The following is a 16,771-nucleotide window of genomic DNA, read 5'->3' as shown; positions in this document are numbered from 1 at the left end:
GAGGGGTGGTTGTGTGGAGGGCCATTGCGTTGCTCATTCTTGCGGGAATAGTGCGATCAGAGATCGAAAGAAACACGGCTGGAGCGGTTTTCATCCCTGAAACGCCAGTGATAATTTCAAGTGGACTTGAAGCGACGTGGGTAACCGTGCCAATTCCTGGACTACCGGCGATAAATTTGACTCACTTAGACTTGGCTTATCAGGAATTCCAGTTGAATTTGGCAATAAAGTGGAGAGGATATGATGGAACCATATGTGGGGATCAAGAAACACATGAGCGATTGTTGAACAGTACATATGTGACAATAAAAGGAGTGGAATATGAAGTCCAGGAGATTGAAAAGGTTTGGAGGGACATTAAGGACCGAATAGGAACTTTTGTTAATGGAACGACTAATCCCCGTCACGGCCGCGAACGTCGCGGTGCTGGAGCCATTTTTGCCGGGATTGCGGCCGTCTCAGTAGTTTCCTCAATTGTACTTGCCCCTGTACTTAAGGAAGGTTTCTGCCACTATATGTCTTTCTTTGGTTTCTGTGGGAGCAGTAAGGACATTGACCGTTTGGGCAAAGAATCGGAATTCTTAGACGGAGCTATTCGAACCGTTACGTTGGAATCAGGAGAAAAGATTCACTTGCTAGGCCACTCTCTCAACAAAACCCAGGGTCAATTACGGCTGATATCCAAGGATGCAAATGCGAATTTTCACAATATTAGAGTTGCGGTTTCGCAGCTAGCAAAAGCGGTGTCTTATGGAGCTTATGGTGACCAAAAATCAGGACAGTGCGACAAAAGTCATGAGTGGGCATCAACTTTTAAAAAGAGCATTGCCTTCACAACAGGAGTTCGAAATTTCAGCGATCATATGACTGCTATAAGATTGGAGTTAATTGCCTACAAAGTTGCTTTGCACAATTTTGGCTACGTGCTGGACGATGCATTGGGTTCTCTGGCTCAGGGACACATTCCTGCTATTTTGATTCCACCGGAAGTTCTGTTGCAGGTCTTAGATGGTCTTCAACTTGACACCCAGAAAGAGGCAATTCCACGACATGATCTTATGACGTATTATGGGTTTGAACTTGTGGAATCGACAATAGTTACACACAATAGTTTGAACATTCTGCTCAATATTCCGGTTCATCATACGAATGGTTTTCATCGTGTTTACCGCGCGGTACCCATTCCACAGCCAATAGCAAATGGGTCGACGGCTACCAAGTACAGATTTGATAAAAACTATTTGTTGGTTTCGGAATATAATAACAATTTTGCGGAAGTTACCGAAGGAAAGATGAACTCGCACTGTAGGGGGAGTTCCAGGTTGCTGCTCTGCATGAAACCTTTTCCAATGGCAAGAAGTTCTTCGGCAACATGTCTTTCGAGCCTATTTTTCAACTTACCAACCTCCGCTTTGAAACTTTGTCCCCATGAAGTTGAAATTTTACCCGACGAAGCAGCTGCGGAATACCTGGATGACTCAACTTACCTGATCACGTCCAGCAACGATGATTTCAAATTCATCAACTATACTAGAGTGAAAGACCAATCACAAGGCGAACAGATACCTGGATGCAAGAGTTGTCTGATTAGACCTAGTTGCCATGGAAGGGTTGAAAACCCTACGGGAACGATCGTTCTATACCCGGATTCCAGAACATGTCAGCACAATTCAAGCAAAGTTGTTATTGTTGAACAGCATCCGCTACTGCAGTCGTTGTTTGAAGTTTTGAGAACGGTGGAAAACGAGAAAATAGGAGTCGAAATTCCGGAAACTTTTGTAAACGCCGCCCATGAGGAGATGATAGAGTCTTTTAGACTGAATTTGGTAGACTTACCAGAGGACACAGTAGACCAAGGGGAATTGGAATTGATTGCCAGGCCTTTTGCGGAACACATTCTTGACAAACATACGCCGTTCCACTGGAAGGCGTACCACAGTTCACCCCTGCGCATTCTTCTTGGTCTGGTAGCCATAACAATTCTGCTCGTTATACTCTGGATGATTTGGAAAAAATTGCAGGAACTCAAATTGTGTCCCTGTCAGGAGAGACTGCACGACGAATCGTTTTTTGAACACTTGAGACGAACTGTGGTTCCCCCTGTGCGCTACCACCGTAGACACAAAAGAGGTAGCATCGATCGCATCAGCAATGACGAGGTGGTAATCGGTTCGCCGTCCCATAGCTCAACCAGGATGATTTTGGACGACATGGAAGGCAGGCGACGCAGTTGGATTCATAATCGTGAATTGCTTCCTGAGGACGCCGACCTACCGCAGTATGAGCCTGAACCGGCCAAATTGTTGGTCAACTCTCAGGGAGACAGGACAATGCCGAGACCCTCTAAGGCCTCACCCGGACGCGATTTGTTGCAGAAGGACTTCGGTAGGAAGTGACGTGGATTGGTTGCGGAAAGAGCACGCTGGCCCTCAACACTAAGTTTTGTTTCTTCTTTAAACAGAAAGGACTCGCGTGAGTACAGACCTTCCTTTTTATAATTTTAGTCAAGATTGCTTGGTGCTAATCGGATGACTTTATAGTCAAATCCTCTTTATATTTTAAATACGAAACTGATGTGCTATTCAGAACCTCTTCTTACCTGTTTAGTCAGATCCAACCGTGAAACTGAGAGGCGCTGGTAGTTAAATTTCATTTAGCAGTGTACCACCGGGATTTAAAGTGTTTTGATCTTTGAGGCTGCCCTCAGTTTTGTTTTTGGTTTTATTGTGGCTTAGTCTTTATTTGCCGCGCAGTTTAATTTTCAAATTTATATCATAATGCTAGATCTAACCCTGTCTTATAATCTAGATAATTACTAACGTGATTCACTCAAAAAAAAAACCAATTGATAGAGAAAAAAAACAGGTATTAAGGTAAATTAATAAGAAGGCAGGCATAAAAGTCTACAGTAGAAAAGTGCTAAGTCCCATAAGAAACAATACTGTGTATAAAAAAAATATATATACATCGAGTCCAGTCAAAGGTTTCTGAAAGTTTAACACGCGAGCTTAGGTTTCTCTAACCAAATGAGAGCTTGGTGCACAATTGACCCGTTCTCGTGCCACTCCGCCTCATTCTTTAGGGCCAATTTTAGTCGTTGCAAGGGGGCTGACGAATTTCCTAGCGGTAGTTTGATGTCCTGGCCTTGAGGAATAACCGAGACATCTAGTAGATAGAATTCTTCCGGATTAGTTGGCACAGGGCTTTTAGAGACCACCTGGACCAGAATGCAATCGATTTCCATGGTTGGGAGGAAATCAAATGGTTTGCTGGTCAATCCATGAGGGAGGATAAAGGCAAGAGTTCGGTTGTTGAAGGCGTCCCTGAAATAAACAATGAGCATTGAGTTATGAGCAAAAAAAAATACAAGATTTGGATCAACACACAAGTTACAGTATATGAGAAAAGAAGAGATAAGTATATAAAAGATTAAAATTTCCTTACATTTTGGGGTTTCTGTTGGATGATTGCGTTTGAGAATGATGAACGGTTTGACGATTGAGCTGGTTTATGGTTAGGCAAAGATTGGATGTTCTGATTGAAACAATGGTTATCTTGAGCAAATATAGAATACGGCTTATTTGACAGATGGCGTGATTAATGAAATGTTTAAACAATGGGCAAGAATGAGTGAAGTTCTCTTATCACAAATTAAACATCCTTGAGTAAACAAAGAACCAGCAAGACAAAAGGAGTTGACTTGAGGCATAAGATAAGAGCATCCGCACTAGTTGAAGAGAATTTAGTTCGACCATTAAAGCGAATCATGAGCAGCCCACGACCGTGGAGTGACAGCGAAGGTGAAGTAAACACTGCGAGCCGAATTGAAGTCAGAGAACGAAATGAGTCGGCTAATGATCTGGATCAAGAGGATCAACAAAACCAAAACACCACAAATGCAAGGCACACTGAAGCCACTGGTGAAGGATCAGCTGCGGTGAGGGGATGGGCACCTAGATGGGGCCAAAGGCAAATTCCCCCTTGGGCCAGTAGAACCACTGGACAACGAGTGGCGTACTGCGTGGGGAGAAGACGCAACACTCGAGGGGTGAACACGTTTAGGAACGCGCACATTGCATACAAGCGCAAGATCGAGCGAGCGTTGGAGAGGTGCAGAGCGCGTGAAAGATCCCTGCTGGAGGAATTGTCTCTCTTGGAGCGAAGGGAAGTAAGAGTACAAGAACTGGGATTGTCGTCAAGCGACGAAGACTAAGTACAACTTAAAAAAAAAATTTATTATTGGAAAATTTATTTCTCGCTTTTCTGTATAAATAATTTATTTTAACTTGCAGGTTTTGCCATCATCCGGGAGTATGATGAGAATAGAGGGGGGGAGTGTAGCGAACATGAAATTGAGTATAATTAGTTATAAGCGGCGAAAGTATGTGTATGTAGGCTCTTTAGAAAGCTCGCAATTAGGACAATCGAATTAAGATAATAACACCAAAGCTAAATTGAACAAATTTAAGTACTCTCTTGAAAGCAAACACATGGTGCCCCAGATTCTCATTAAAACAAATATGCACAAAAGTAAGCAAGGTTACAAAACCGGATAAAGGCAAAACGAATTGGTTGAGGTTGAATAATGAAAGGCTGTCAGGTTAGATTGATGAGACAAACAGGCGACGATGAATTAGTAAATAATTGAATAAAAAGCACAAGTCAAGGTTATCTCAATTGGCATCGATATATGAGGAGACAGTGTTGCACACCCTCTACCACTTGAAATCTCAAGAATATCCCGCCATTTTGCACTCCTTTATGTTTTCCAGCCAGTTTTAGATAATAAGGTTGTTCCCCACCCTCAGGGTCATAGTACACATAAATGTTTATACGACAATGGCGGGCGAATAATCGTAAATCGGTAGTGTTTACGTACTCCACATCCTCGATTCCTCGGGTCAGGGGGGTTTTGCCAGGACATTTAAATAAATGCTTGTTTGGTCCATTCCGTAAACTAACAAAAAGTTGTTCGATTTTCCCAGCCTGAGTGCGATCTCCAGTGATAATGGTTGATAGACAGGAGGCCACGCAATTGAATTTGGGGTGGGCAACATCTAAGGTAACGGGATCATACTGTGCAGTATCGAACTCAGGACAACTAAAAAACCCAAGATTATAACTTTAATTTAGCCAGAGTGAATTTGGGATAAAAGTGCTTACCTTTCAAATAGCTCGTAGCAATGACGCTGCCTTTGTTCTAGGCCAAGCTCCCGGCAAACCCGATTTAGTTCCTCTTCGGATAGAAACTTCATAGGACCACGAGTACAGCGAAATAGAGTTTCACTGTCGCAATCGAGACAGTCTTTTACGATTTTTCGGCACCACATTCGTAGGTCGCGGACACTAAATGTTTGCCGCGCCATAGATTCCAGATTTTCTCTGGAGGGATGATCGTTTTTCCTGTGCATTTCAGTAAGCTTATTTCGTGCGTTACCCCGGTGTAGAACCGTGAGCCCTGAACCCACTCGCAATAAAACCCCTCTGGAAAGATAATAGTTTTTGCATCGATTACGGAGTTCTCTCCTGTAAATCCACGTAGAATTTCTCGGATAAAGACCAGATTTAAGATAATGAACAATTTCAAAGTACATTTGACTGTCCATTTCAACTGAAATTGTATATGACTTAATACTGTATGTAAAGTAAGACAGAATGAGTTAGTTAAGTAGAGTTGTGTTGACTTAAAGTAAATAAAAAGGCAATTTATCAGTTTTCCAAATACCCACCGATAAAAAGTTGTCCGACCCCTCCCAGGATGGGAAGGAGTTATGGGGTAATAAACGGTCAATGATGGGAAGGTACCCCTAGTGGTCCTCTATTGCGAGAATAGTTTTCAGGCGAATCCGACCACCCACCTTCCAGCTATTAACACCGGAAGTAGTGTGATTTGAAGGTTTTTAGGTATTTTACTGTGAAATATGAATGTTTCAGTCAGAAATAAGGCGATTAATCAGTTGTAATGTAATGCACGTATGAATTAATGTTTTTGCACGATCTTGGGAAGGGTTTAGGATATAAAATGGCGATTTTTAAGTATATTGGTAATTATCACAGGAATGTAGTTAGCACCTAAACTGAAATAGTATTTTCCCGAAAAGTTGAAGTCGGATTGACCTGAAAATTGGGGGATAGACTAATTTGGGTACGGGGAATCCGATTTTGAGGTCAGATTTGACCCTACACCAACCTGCACGGAACTAGCGCACGCCCGTGCTGCGGAACGTAAAATTTGAATTGCTCGTGGAGTATTGGTAGTAGCCCTATGATTTTTGGAGGGTTAGTGTAACTTTTCAAGGGCTTTCGATTGGTGATATTTTCAATCCCAGATTCCGACCGGAAGTCGGTGCTTCGGGACGACCCGAGTGCCGAAAACCGGAAATTGGCCTTTTTGAGCGGCCGAATGACTTTGAAATAGTTTTAATATGATAACCTGAGACAGTTAGTGACAAAAAATAACCACCCCGGTCAATTTTGACGAACTCGGATTTTTCGGGTTTCGGCACCCACGACTCGTTAAAAATTTTTAAATTGCAAACGACTCGCAACGGCTGATCCGTTGGTCATGAAACTTGGCAGGCAAGTTGGTGGCACCCTATAGTTACTATAAAACTTTACCCGAAGACGTTTTGACCACTACTTCGCAAGTTATTAAGTTTGGAAATTTGGGGTCATCCGGGAGGTCGATGAAAAGTGTGCGCGGTCACTGCTCGTGTTCTATTAGGAGTTAGGTCATAAAAATTGGTGGGTAGGTGTAACTATGGAAGGACTTTCCGCGCCAATAGTTATTTTTACCAAGTTGACCCTTCATCTTCGACTATTGACCTCTAATTGACCTCTGGAGGTCAAATTTTTGGGTTTTTGGGAAATTTTGGTTTTTGACTAATTTTTGTATAGGGAATTGCACGGAATGCTGGGAAAAGCATACCAAGCCATTATTTTAGCTTTAGCGAGCATGAATTAGTGGTATATTTACACATGGAGACCAATAGTCTTTGAATAACAAAAGCGACGAAATTGACTTGGCGCCAAATTTGTGTGCGCAAATAAGAGCGATAAGGACCGCGGACTTTGACGTTAATCTGTTTGTTTAGTGAAGGGAACCCCTCCTGCGGATGTGTCAATCAGTCAGAGTGACTTATGGTGTTTACTTAAGTTCTAAAAGTGTATTTAATTAAGATAAGATAAAGTTAGCCAAATAGAAAATGTTGTAATCAGCTTATCGTGTTTAAGTTGGAGAGAGAGAGAAAATACTGAGCTAGTGAGCAGTTGGTTTAGTGGGACTAAACTTAAGACAGTCAGTAAAGTTGCAAGACCAGTTAGGAAACTGTGAGCAACTTGGTTAATTATATTGCGAGTGAATCACGATAAAATTTTGAAAGTATACAGATTTTTGCAGTTGAATTTGTCTCAAGTTGATAGTTGATTGAGAATTGCATCTATTTACTGTGGATTCTACATTTGTGCTGGTGTTCTCTATTCAATTTAACACTTTTGGGACAAAGCACTTTTAACAGCCAGCAAGAGTGGACGAGGGGAAAAACTCAGGGAAGAAACAAGGTAGCGCTTGCTTCATCATTTTCTTTTAAACCTTCGGTGTTGGTTTTAATTAAATTTGTTCGATCTTCTGGGCGACAGATTCCCCTCACTGTTGGCCTAGCAGAAATTCAGAAGACGACAGTCTGAAAGAAAAAGTAATTGTCGATTTGAGTTTCCCTGAGTTGTACTTTTTTCAATGTACCTGTGTTACAAGACCTGAGTTCGAAGAGGAGCATTTTTAAGTTAAATTTTGGTTGTAATGAAGTAAAATTTCACAAAATGATCAATCATCAAAATTTCAAACTGGTTTGTCTAAAACTGTAATTATAGATGTCTTAATTAAGGTATTGCCTGTTATGTGAAAAGCCACTAAGAGAACCTAAAAACTTTTTAGGTTATTTGCAAGTTGAGGATATGAATAGTGATTGATAATTGCGTAGATCGTTGTACAGCAATCATAGTTAAGATATTTTTTGCCCTGCTTTGGTTTTTAATTGCTCTCAAATGAATTTAGTATCAATTATTGTGGTCTTGTGTCCTTTTGTGCAAAATATTCGATTGACATTATCGCCCTTGACATGAGTATTTAACTGATTACATATAAATTTTGTAAGAATTTTTTCAGTCCTGTGATTTTTCGTCTGACCAATAAGGCTTTTCGTACTCAAACACCGGATAAACTGGAAACGCCCGAAAACGTTAGGTTCAGCTCGCTTAGAGCTTTAGATGCGCGTAGTAAGTGTACTGCTCACCAAAGGTACTGAGGAGAGGAAATGGTGGCGGGCAATTTCCTCCGCCCGTTGAGGAGGATATTTTCCCTGGGCTATAATCAATGCTCGCCAGTTGTTCAGCGTGAGCATTTTGTCCGACAGTTTGTTTATTGAGAGCTGCGATAGCAATAGCTGAGTGGAGCTATTCTTTGCCTTCTCCTGGTTTTTACGACACGAAGAGTAGTTATGGCAATCTTCTGTTTTTTTAACCCTTAGTGTCACAAACAGGATGTAAGGATGGGGTGAAATGATATAGGGGTTAAATGATAGAGGGGTTAAAAGATACGGGGTTAAAGTATGCGGGGTTAAATGAATCGGGGTGAAAAGAAGTAGAACCGTAAGTCAATGCCGCACGTGGTGAAAACTAGTGTTTCAGTCAATCTGCTGAACAAAAGTTAAAAGAAGTGAGAGATTTCTGATAGTGAGAGAAGTAGGTGTGAAAAAATTAATTACTGAGCGAGCGCGACATTTTCACTTGCAACTTTTCGAAAGCATGTTTCTACTTTTTCGGTGAAAATGGTTTTTCTATCAATTGAATTTATTATCATTATAATTCACCATCTGAAGCAGATATTACATTTTAGATGCAATTTAGCAAATTTTGTCTTTTTGCTTTTCATGGACTCATTTTTAGCAGTTGTTGCGTAACTTAACGATGAAATAACATAATATTACGACAAAAAAACAACGGACATTTGGAACAGTGGGGTAAAACTGATCGGGTTCAGACTACTATTTCCGCCACTCTTTTTGGTCACTATTACCATGTGAAGTGCGGAAAAAGATAGTCCTCTTAAATGAAGTGTGGTGTAAGTTATGCAGCTGTTAAAATCGCAACGGTGTGATTTAACTGTGAACAACCTTTGTCCATTGGTGGCCATTTTTGACCAAAATTTTACTATATCGCATGGTTTATTGTGCAATAATTGTTTTGAGTAGCAACAGGTGAAGCTTTTCGAACATATATGTTACAAACTGATGACGTCACAGCTCACTCAAAATCTGCTTTTTGTTCATTTATACAATTTCGACTGATTTATATGCGTGACATCATTTTTAGATCCTGATGTTGTTCATTCTCGTAAATAAACTTGGTCATACATGACTAACTCATTTTTCGAAATAATTTTCCTCACTTTTGGAATGAATTTTGCTTTCTTTATAATTGAAGGAGTTTATGTCTACTGAAAATGTACCGCTTTAATTGAAAATCATCTAAGGGCAGTTAATAGAAACAACACAAATTATACAAAATTTCTAAATAGGTTATCTCAGTTGACATTTTTTGTCAGTTTATTGTTATTTCAGGATAAGTGTGGTTTTAAATAATTAGAAATTTCTTTAAATCTAGTCAATTATTTTAATTACATTTTCGAAGGAATATCCGAAGTCACTTTTGCTTGATGATCAATTTTGTTTGATGATTTTACCGCTTGTGATGAATGAATACTACTATTGTTTAATGTCAATTAACAAAATGTTTTTGCTTTGATTAACATTCTAATGGTTTTTTTCTTCCCCCATTTTTTTCAATGGGGGCGGAATTTCGTATCGTACTAGCAATGTATATATGTAAAAGTGTCAACTACTTGCATAAATTGTAATTGCCCTCGAACAAAGTTTAATGCAGGTATTGTAGTCGTGTGTTTTGGTGCAACATGTTTGCTCTACCAGTTAAGCTCTTGAGCACGCTTGACTTTTTGATTTCTCGTGATTTATATTGCTCTCTCATTCATAATTTTGGGCAATTGATCTCAAATGACGGCAGTTTACTACAGAAGTCAATTGAAAAGCACATGGAATTTGGTCTCTTGTTAATTGCTGTTGAAAGGACTTTTAAGCAATTATTGTAAGCATGTGTGTCTTTTTATGCAAAATTTTTTGCTTGACTGTTATCTTGTAGAACATTCTATCGATATCACATCGGTTTACGTTTTTCTTTTTAAATCTTAATACAAGCTATAACATCATTTGAAGCCCATTAGTACATCTAATGCCCCGATTCTATCCCCCTCGTAAGCGGGCTGCAAAAGAACTGGGCGCGCAACAGTTGTTTGAGAGCAATTCGTCTGAAATGAGTTGGTTATGTTTTAAGAAAGACAGCTGGATAATTCTCCTGAAGAGCAAACTTTGATGGACTAACGTTGTTAATTGCTCTCTAACAAAGTTTTCGCATATTATTCCTGTGGTCTTTTTTTGATGTGATTTTTCACTTGACCGATATTTCCTCTGACGTATTTGATTTTTGGTCCTCCAAAACGGATAAACAGTTAGCGCTCGAAGGGCATTAAATGGCCGAGCAGCTTTATTAGAGCCTTACTAGTCTCTAAGTATGCGATTATCTGAAACTCTTTTGAGGAGACAATCCAGGTTGTGAATGGCGGTTCTGAGTCACCCTCTCCCCCCGACACCCCGTCCACCCTCCAACCTGACCACAACCCTACCCCATAGCTTGACCACCTCTCCCACTCCGCTCACCCCACCTCCACCGCCCCTAATGCTAACATCCCTAAGCCCCAGCTTGCTACTACTGAAATCAAACTCTCACCTGCCGTTTGAGAACAATTTGCCCGACGTTAGTCGTAATGTTTTTATTTATAGAAAATAGAAATGTAGAAAATTAAAAAAAAAAGTAGAAAAATTTCAGAATGTGTTACAAATACAAATTTTACCTTTTGTCTTCATTTTACTCAGGCCATATATGGTTATTGTAGCTTGCGGTTTTACTTTATTGCGCTTATTCTGCTCTCATTCAGGTCACGTTTGTTTTACCGCTGGAAGAGGCATGCACTTTTGATTGAACTCCACAAGATTTTTTGTCATCTACCACCTTTCAGGTACCCAGCAGCTTTCAAAGAATGAATTTTCATGATTTATAGTTAACAAAATTGTTAAATAGAGCGGCAGATTAGTAGTGCTTGATTCATGGTGGTTTGAAATAAGTTTTCATGGTAGAATCTGTATCTATACGTTGCGAATAGAAGTATAGGTAGAGCGTCTTTTTGTTAGCATGTATTTAAAACAGGAAGTGAAACGCTAGAAAACAAAGTTTTTAAGTCAGGTTGCTGAAGAAATTGAGCACTAGAGAAAAGCTAGAGTGTTTCTTTGTTAATTTCACCTTTTTGGGAGAGCGAGAATAGTTGTGGCAAAAAAATTTTCACCAAGCGAGTGAAATTTTTTGTTCATATGCGGCCATTTAAAAGAGCTATTTTTGTTTCAGCTCATTTTCTTGTAGCCAAGGTGGTTTATAAGCATTTTGCCCATATTTGAAGGCGGGTGTTGTGATAAATGTTACATTTTTACCTGCTAAGATGATTTTGACGCATTCTATGGTCAGTATTTGCGGTTTTTCGGTCAGCTTTTTATAGTCAATGTTTTGGTCAATATTTAAAGTTCTCTGTGTCCAAATTAGACTGAGTGGCACAAATAGTTCATTCTTATGATCGTTCTTAGGGATTATCCTCCTTTTTCTTTTTTTTTTGAATTTGACTTGAATTTGTATTCCGTTTGCAATTTGTCTCCAGTTTTGTTATAGTTTTTCGGCGCCTGTGGTGCTTTCCGGGACGTCTGAGTACTTTTTTTTTAATTTGCTAGTATTGACATGAGGCAGATTTTTATGTTTGCATTCTGTGAATTCTTCGCAATTTACATGAGATCTTGAAACTATTTGTTTGCTGAGAGTTTTCCCGTTTTTATCTTTTGACTATCTGGTTTCTTGCTCTGAGCGTTGAGAGAAGGTTTCATAAGTAAAAATTTCAGGTTTGAGTTTTGTTAGATGTCTTCCTTCGTTAGTGCTGGATTGTTATTGCTGTTCACGACGTACCTCTTCATTCTGGGCTGGAGCATTTCATTTCCAACTATCCTTTAAAATGTTGTTTGAACTAATCTGAAAATCACTCCTCTTTAGTTGAAAAAAATTGAAAATTGTTACAGCAAAATTAAAAGTAATTAATTATAAGACATTTTTTAAATTTTAGATAAGATTGAACGTCGTAGAGGATTACAAGGCAGTTGAAAGACAAAGAGTTATTAGAGAATTGAAGAATTAAAAAACTTTTACACTTGCTTGGATTGACTTTGTTCGGTCATTTTTTAAAAATTGCAGTGGAATCTTAAACATCTGAAGGCAATTCTTTTTTATGCTGACATATGAGTGACGCTAGTGAGTATGTTGTCAGATTTCTTCTACTTGGAGTAGTTTCCGGCTATGTTGTAAGATTTGGCCACATTTTTTTAAATTTCTGAAGTCAAATTGTAGTGACTTTGGTTACGCCAAACTGAAATTGAAAAAGCTAGTGGTTTTGCAGCTTGAAATCTTTGAACCCTGATTTTTAAGTAGAGCAAGAAAACGGTGTTTGAGCTAAAATTTGGTTGCTAGATCACGTTGTTTTGTTCACGTGTGGTGATTTCACTTCTATGTTCACTGTTTTTTTTTTAGTTTTATAGGATTTTTTTCTAAATGGTTTTTTAAACCCATTTCTAGTAATTTCTGGGACTAGTTTTTTTTCCGCAGTCATTACTTTTCTGTGACCGTTGACGTCAAGCTTGCCTCAAAATCAGCTTTTGTCTATTCATACATACTATTTTTTGCTTCTGTGTGCGTTACGTCATTTTCTCCACACTTATTAAGGTGAGTTTTATTGCGTGTAGTTTTTTTGGATACACGTGCTAATCGCAATCTCAAAATGACTTTTTCAACTCTCATATTGACTTTCATCTCTTCAATTTTAAGAGGTAAGACCAAAAGAGGCTGTCTCCGTCTATTTGCTGTTTGAGGGCAGGTTCTAAAAACTAGACTTAGGTCTAAATCAAAATGAGGTATCGAAATTTTCTTGGTTTTGTGCTCTAGTTTTTTCTTTGGCTTTTGTGCTCTAATTTTTTCTTTGGTTTTTTGATACTGCAGGTCTACAAAGCTGTTTTCTGGTTATCGGCAGCTGAGTTTCTTGTATTTTGTTCAGTCAGTTTTGCAAATTTTGGTCTTTAGATAGTATTTTTACGAGCACGGAGTTGTCGCTGAAAATCCTGCTGTTATTCTTATAAAGCTAGCTAAAAGTTTAATTTCTGCGTATCAAATTGCTTTAAGATTTCGTGCTTTTTGGTGGAAATTGCAAGGAAACCGCAATAGTTGCGAGAGGATGTTTTCACTTCGTAACTTTGATTAGCTCTGATGTCAATTAGAGATTAAAGCCTCGATTTGAAGGAGAGTAGAATTAAACGGCATGTCCTCCTACCTGTCTAGCGCATGTTACAGCGTTGCGTGGATAGGTTTATTTGTTCTGAATACTGCATTCCTCTCCCTCTTTGGTTGGGATAGCTTCGAAGTTTTAATTTATCCAGCTTATTTTCATTTTGCTATTTTACAGCTCGAAGAGGAATTTATTTATTAGTAGCCGCTAAGGGATAGTGGCTATTATTGGGGACATCGTGGTTTTCTTACAATTCAAAGAATTTAAATTGTACTGGGGCGCTCCTTTTTTTAAGATCTGTTCACACGTTTTCATGATTTTAGAAGTCAAATTGGAGTAGTGATTTTTGTCACGCCGAAACAGGAAGTGGAGCGAAAAAGCGAGTGGTTTTGCGGCGTGAAATTTTTTCGCTCTAATTTTGAAGTAGAATGAGAAAACGGTGTTTGAACAAATTTTCGCTTTCTCGCTAGTGGTTCGCTGTGGCAATTTCACTTTAATTTTCACTGTTTTATCGATTTTTGGATCGCAATTTTTTCTGAATGATTTTTCCAATCCATTCATAGTTCATTCTAGGCCTAGTTTTTTGTTCACATGCGGCATTTTGACATTGATTTTCTGTTTTTTTAAATATTTTGATCTGATTTTTTCAGAAATGGTTTTCCCAATTCACTCGTAGTCCGTTTTAGATCTAGTTTGTTGTATAGTCAATGAAAATTCTTTGAATTGTACGTCAGGACTTGTCCGGCTATGTTTTTTTAATTCGTCGTCTCCATCGATGATTCTTATGACCTGACTTCTTGGAATCGACTTTTTCAATGACTTCAGTGACTTCTGCTGCTCTGCAGTTAAATTTTTTTAACGTGACATCATTTCTGCTTTCAGGTCAATTGCCTGACTTACCTCACTCAAAAAATTACTTCTGAACTCACTTATGGAACTTTAAATTTTATGAACATTTACTAGTTAATAGTGTGCATCTAAGTAGTGCCAAACTTACATGCCCTAATTCTTGATTATTTGTCTTGAGTTTTTATTTTGAATATCAGTTTTTAAAAAAGCTCTTTCAGGGCTTTTTCCTTGATAGACAGTACGTGTCATAAAATTGACAGTCCGAATATGACCCAAAAAGTCGAGTGGTCTATTAGAGGACCGGTGGTCGATCTGTCTATCTTATTTCTTTAGTTGTTTCAATTCATGGACGGCCACAAGCGGCTATTTTCCGGCAATCTGCTGGCTGTGTTTATTGAAATCTGATCCCAAGTTTTGTCATTTAGCTACTCTCTCATAAGCAGCCCGATATATTTCGAATTCATTTGATGATTTTTTGTTCATGAAATTGTGCAAGTTAGCCGAAATTGAATGTGATTTTAGGTTCTGGTCACATTTGAAGCCTCCTCTGCTTTTTCTTCTCCCCCGATGATCTGTTTTCTCTTTCTCTGTATCTGTGCTCGTCTGTCTGCCTCCTCCCATATCTGTCTCAACCACTCACATCACCCAATCTCTCCATCCGACTTCAGCCAGCCCAACTGTCGTCATTTGCCAAATGTCCTTAACAACTGGGTATTTTAGCTACGGACTGACCTCACGGAGGCCGTGGTTAAAAAATTAGTGGCCAGCGGATTGGCGTCTATTAACGTGGTAGCTTCAGAACGTAGACTTGCCAGGAAGAAAACTAAACTTTCGAAGATGAATTGTTGTTGAAAAATCCCTTAATGATGATTTAATGCTATTTGTGCTTTAACTACTAATTCCACTTTGACATAATTCCCAATACAATTACCGATACTGACTTACTGAATTTGCTATTCTTGTCTCTCCATAAAAGGATGCTAGTCTAGTCCAAACATTCACACAAATGCTATGCAGTTTACAACTTAATTCTAAATGCTAAGTTGTGGGAGGCTGAGAAAGCTAAAGCTTGTCTTCTATTTTTGGACCAGTTTTGTTTGCTGTTGTTTATAAAATGCTGTTGGTTGTAATTAGAAACCTGACTTATCTGAAGATGGATAATGAGATTTCTGGACCCATTCTCCACAATTTGATGATGCTGTCAACCTGGTTAAATTTGCTGTCTTACTTAGGAAGCTTACTCACTAAAAGCCTTGTTGGGCAAAAAAAAATTTAAGGAGAAACTAAGCAGCGAAATGGTCAAACTGCATGAACGTGTTCCAATAGATAGACAAGTAAGAGGCTTTAGGAATTTTTTCTATTGAAGTATAAAGACCAAACTATTCATATATTTACGAGGCGATTTTGAAAATGTAAATATTTAACCAAACGTTTTTGTTGTGGTTATAACTTTAAATTTACATTTTTGAAGATTAAAAAAAGCAAAGAGCGCCAGAGTTACCCTCTCCGCCCTTCCGTGTAAAAATCATTTAATGTTAGCTAGACATATACGTTTTAGTGGCAGCTGAAAACGGGTCTACTTTCTAGGATTGTGGGAAGACAAACTACTGTCAAAAGTCTTTTCATTAATCAAAAACGAAAATCATAGTACTGAAGAGGATTAGATTTGGATGTAGAGTTCAAAAAATTATACATGGATTTAATGTATCTTCGTATCAGAATGGATCCGAATTCGAACATTGTGGTTTTAATTGAGATGTTGTTGCTGGGACTACTGTCTATATATGTATCTTTTGCCCTTATGAGCTAACTGCTACTACCATTACTACTACTACTGTCGCAATATGTACTTGATGTCTCTCCTAAAAGGTGCGTCTATTATTGTTGCTGTTCTATATTACAAAGAACCTATTGAATAATCCAATCTTGCTCTCTTTTGCTGTTATCACAGAGTCACTCTCTCACTGAGAAACTCCGTGACAAATTTTACAACGCCACTATCATCATATTTCAATTCAAATTTTATACAAACTCTTTTTAAATTAAGGGATCGGTTCTATCCCCCGAGCGTTGCGGGTCTATAAACTTTTATTCCCCCCACCCCACCCCGAAGCGCATTAGCTATTTTTTACAATAACATGCTACGTAACAACACAACTTGTAGTTGGGGGTGGGGCACAGAAACCACAAGGGCCGAAACAGAATATACCCGAACAAGATTGAATTCGGTTCTATTTTTTTCACCCGACATATTTATCCCCCTATTATTTAACACCGTGTATATTTACCCCTCATCATTTAACCCCTCAGTTTATTTACGACCGATATCGCTTTAGCACCGAAAACTTGAAAAATTCGGCGTTCAAATGAACGATTAGATAAGCTAAAGTTCAAGGGACTCAATTAACACAAAATTACTGGTCTTCA

The 16,771-nt window shown here is 38.8% G+C and overlaps 1 protein-coding gene across 2 annotated transcripts in view; it reads left to right on the top strand.

Moving 5' to 3' along the window:
- LOC142345854 (uncharacterized) overlaps nt 1-16,375 on the top strand; it is a 53,859-nt gene extending 37,484 nt beyond the window's left edge. For both annotated transcript variants that reach the window (XM_075398269.1, XM_075398270.1), the window contains one exon: nt 14,867-16,375. In XM_075398269.1, the coding sequence (XP_075254384.1) occupies nt 14,867-14,883 (17 nt within the window). In that variant the 3' untranslated portion in view covers nt 14,884-16,375. The remainder of the gene's footprint in view (nt 1-14,866) is intronic.
- Nucleotides 16,376-16,771: the final 396 nt, after the last annotated feature.

Source organism: Convolutriloba macropyga, chromosome 9, assembly GCF_964194025.1.
Source record: "Convolutriloba macropyga chromosome 9, txConMacr16.3, whole genome shotgun sequence".
NCBI lineage: Eukaryota > Metazoa > Xenacoelomorpha > Acoela > Convolutidae > Convolutriloba > Convolutriloba macropyga.
This window is presented reverse-complemented; position numbering and strand designations above follow the sequence as displayed.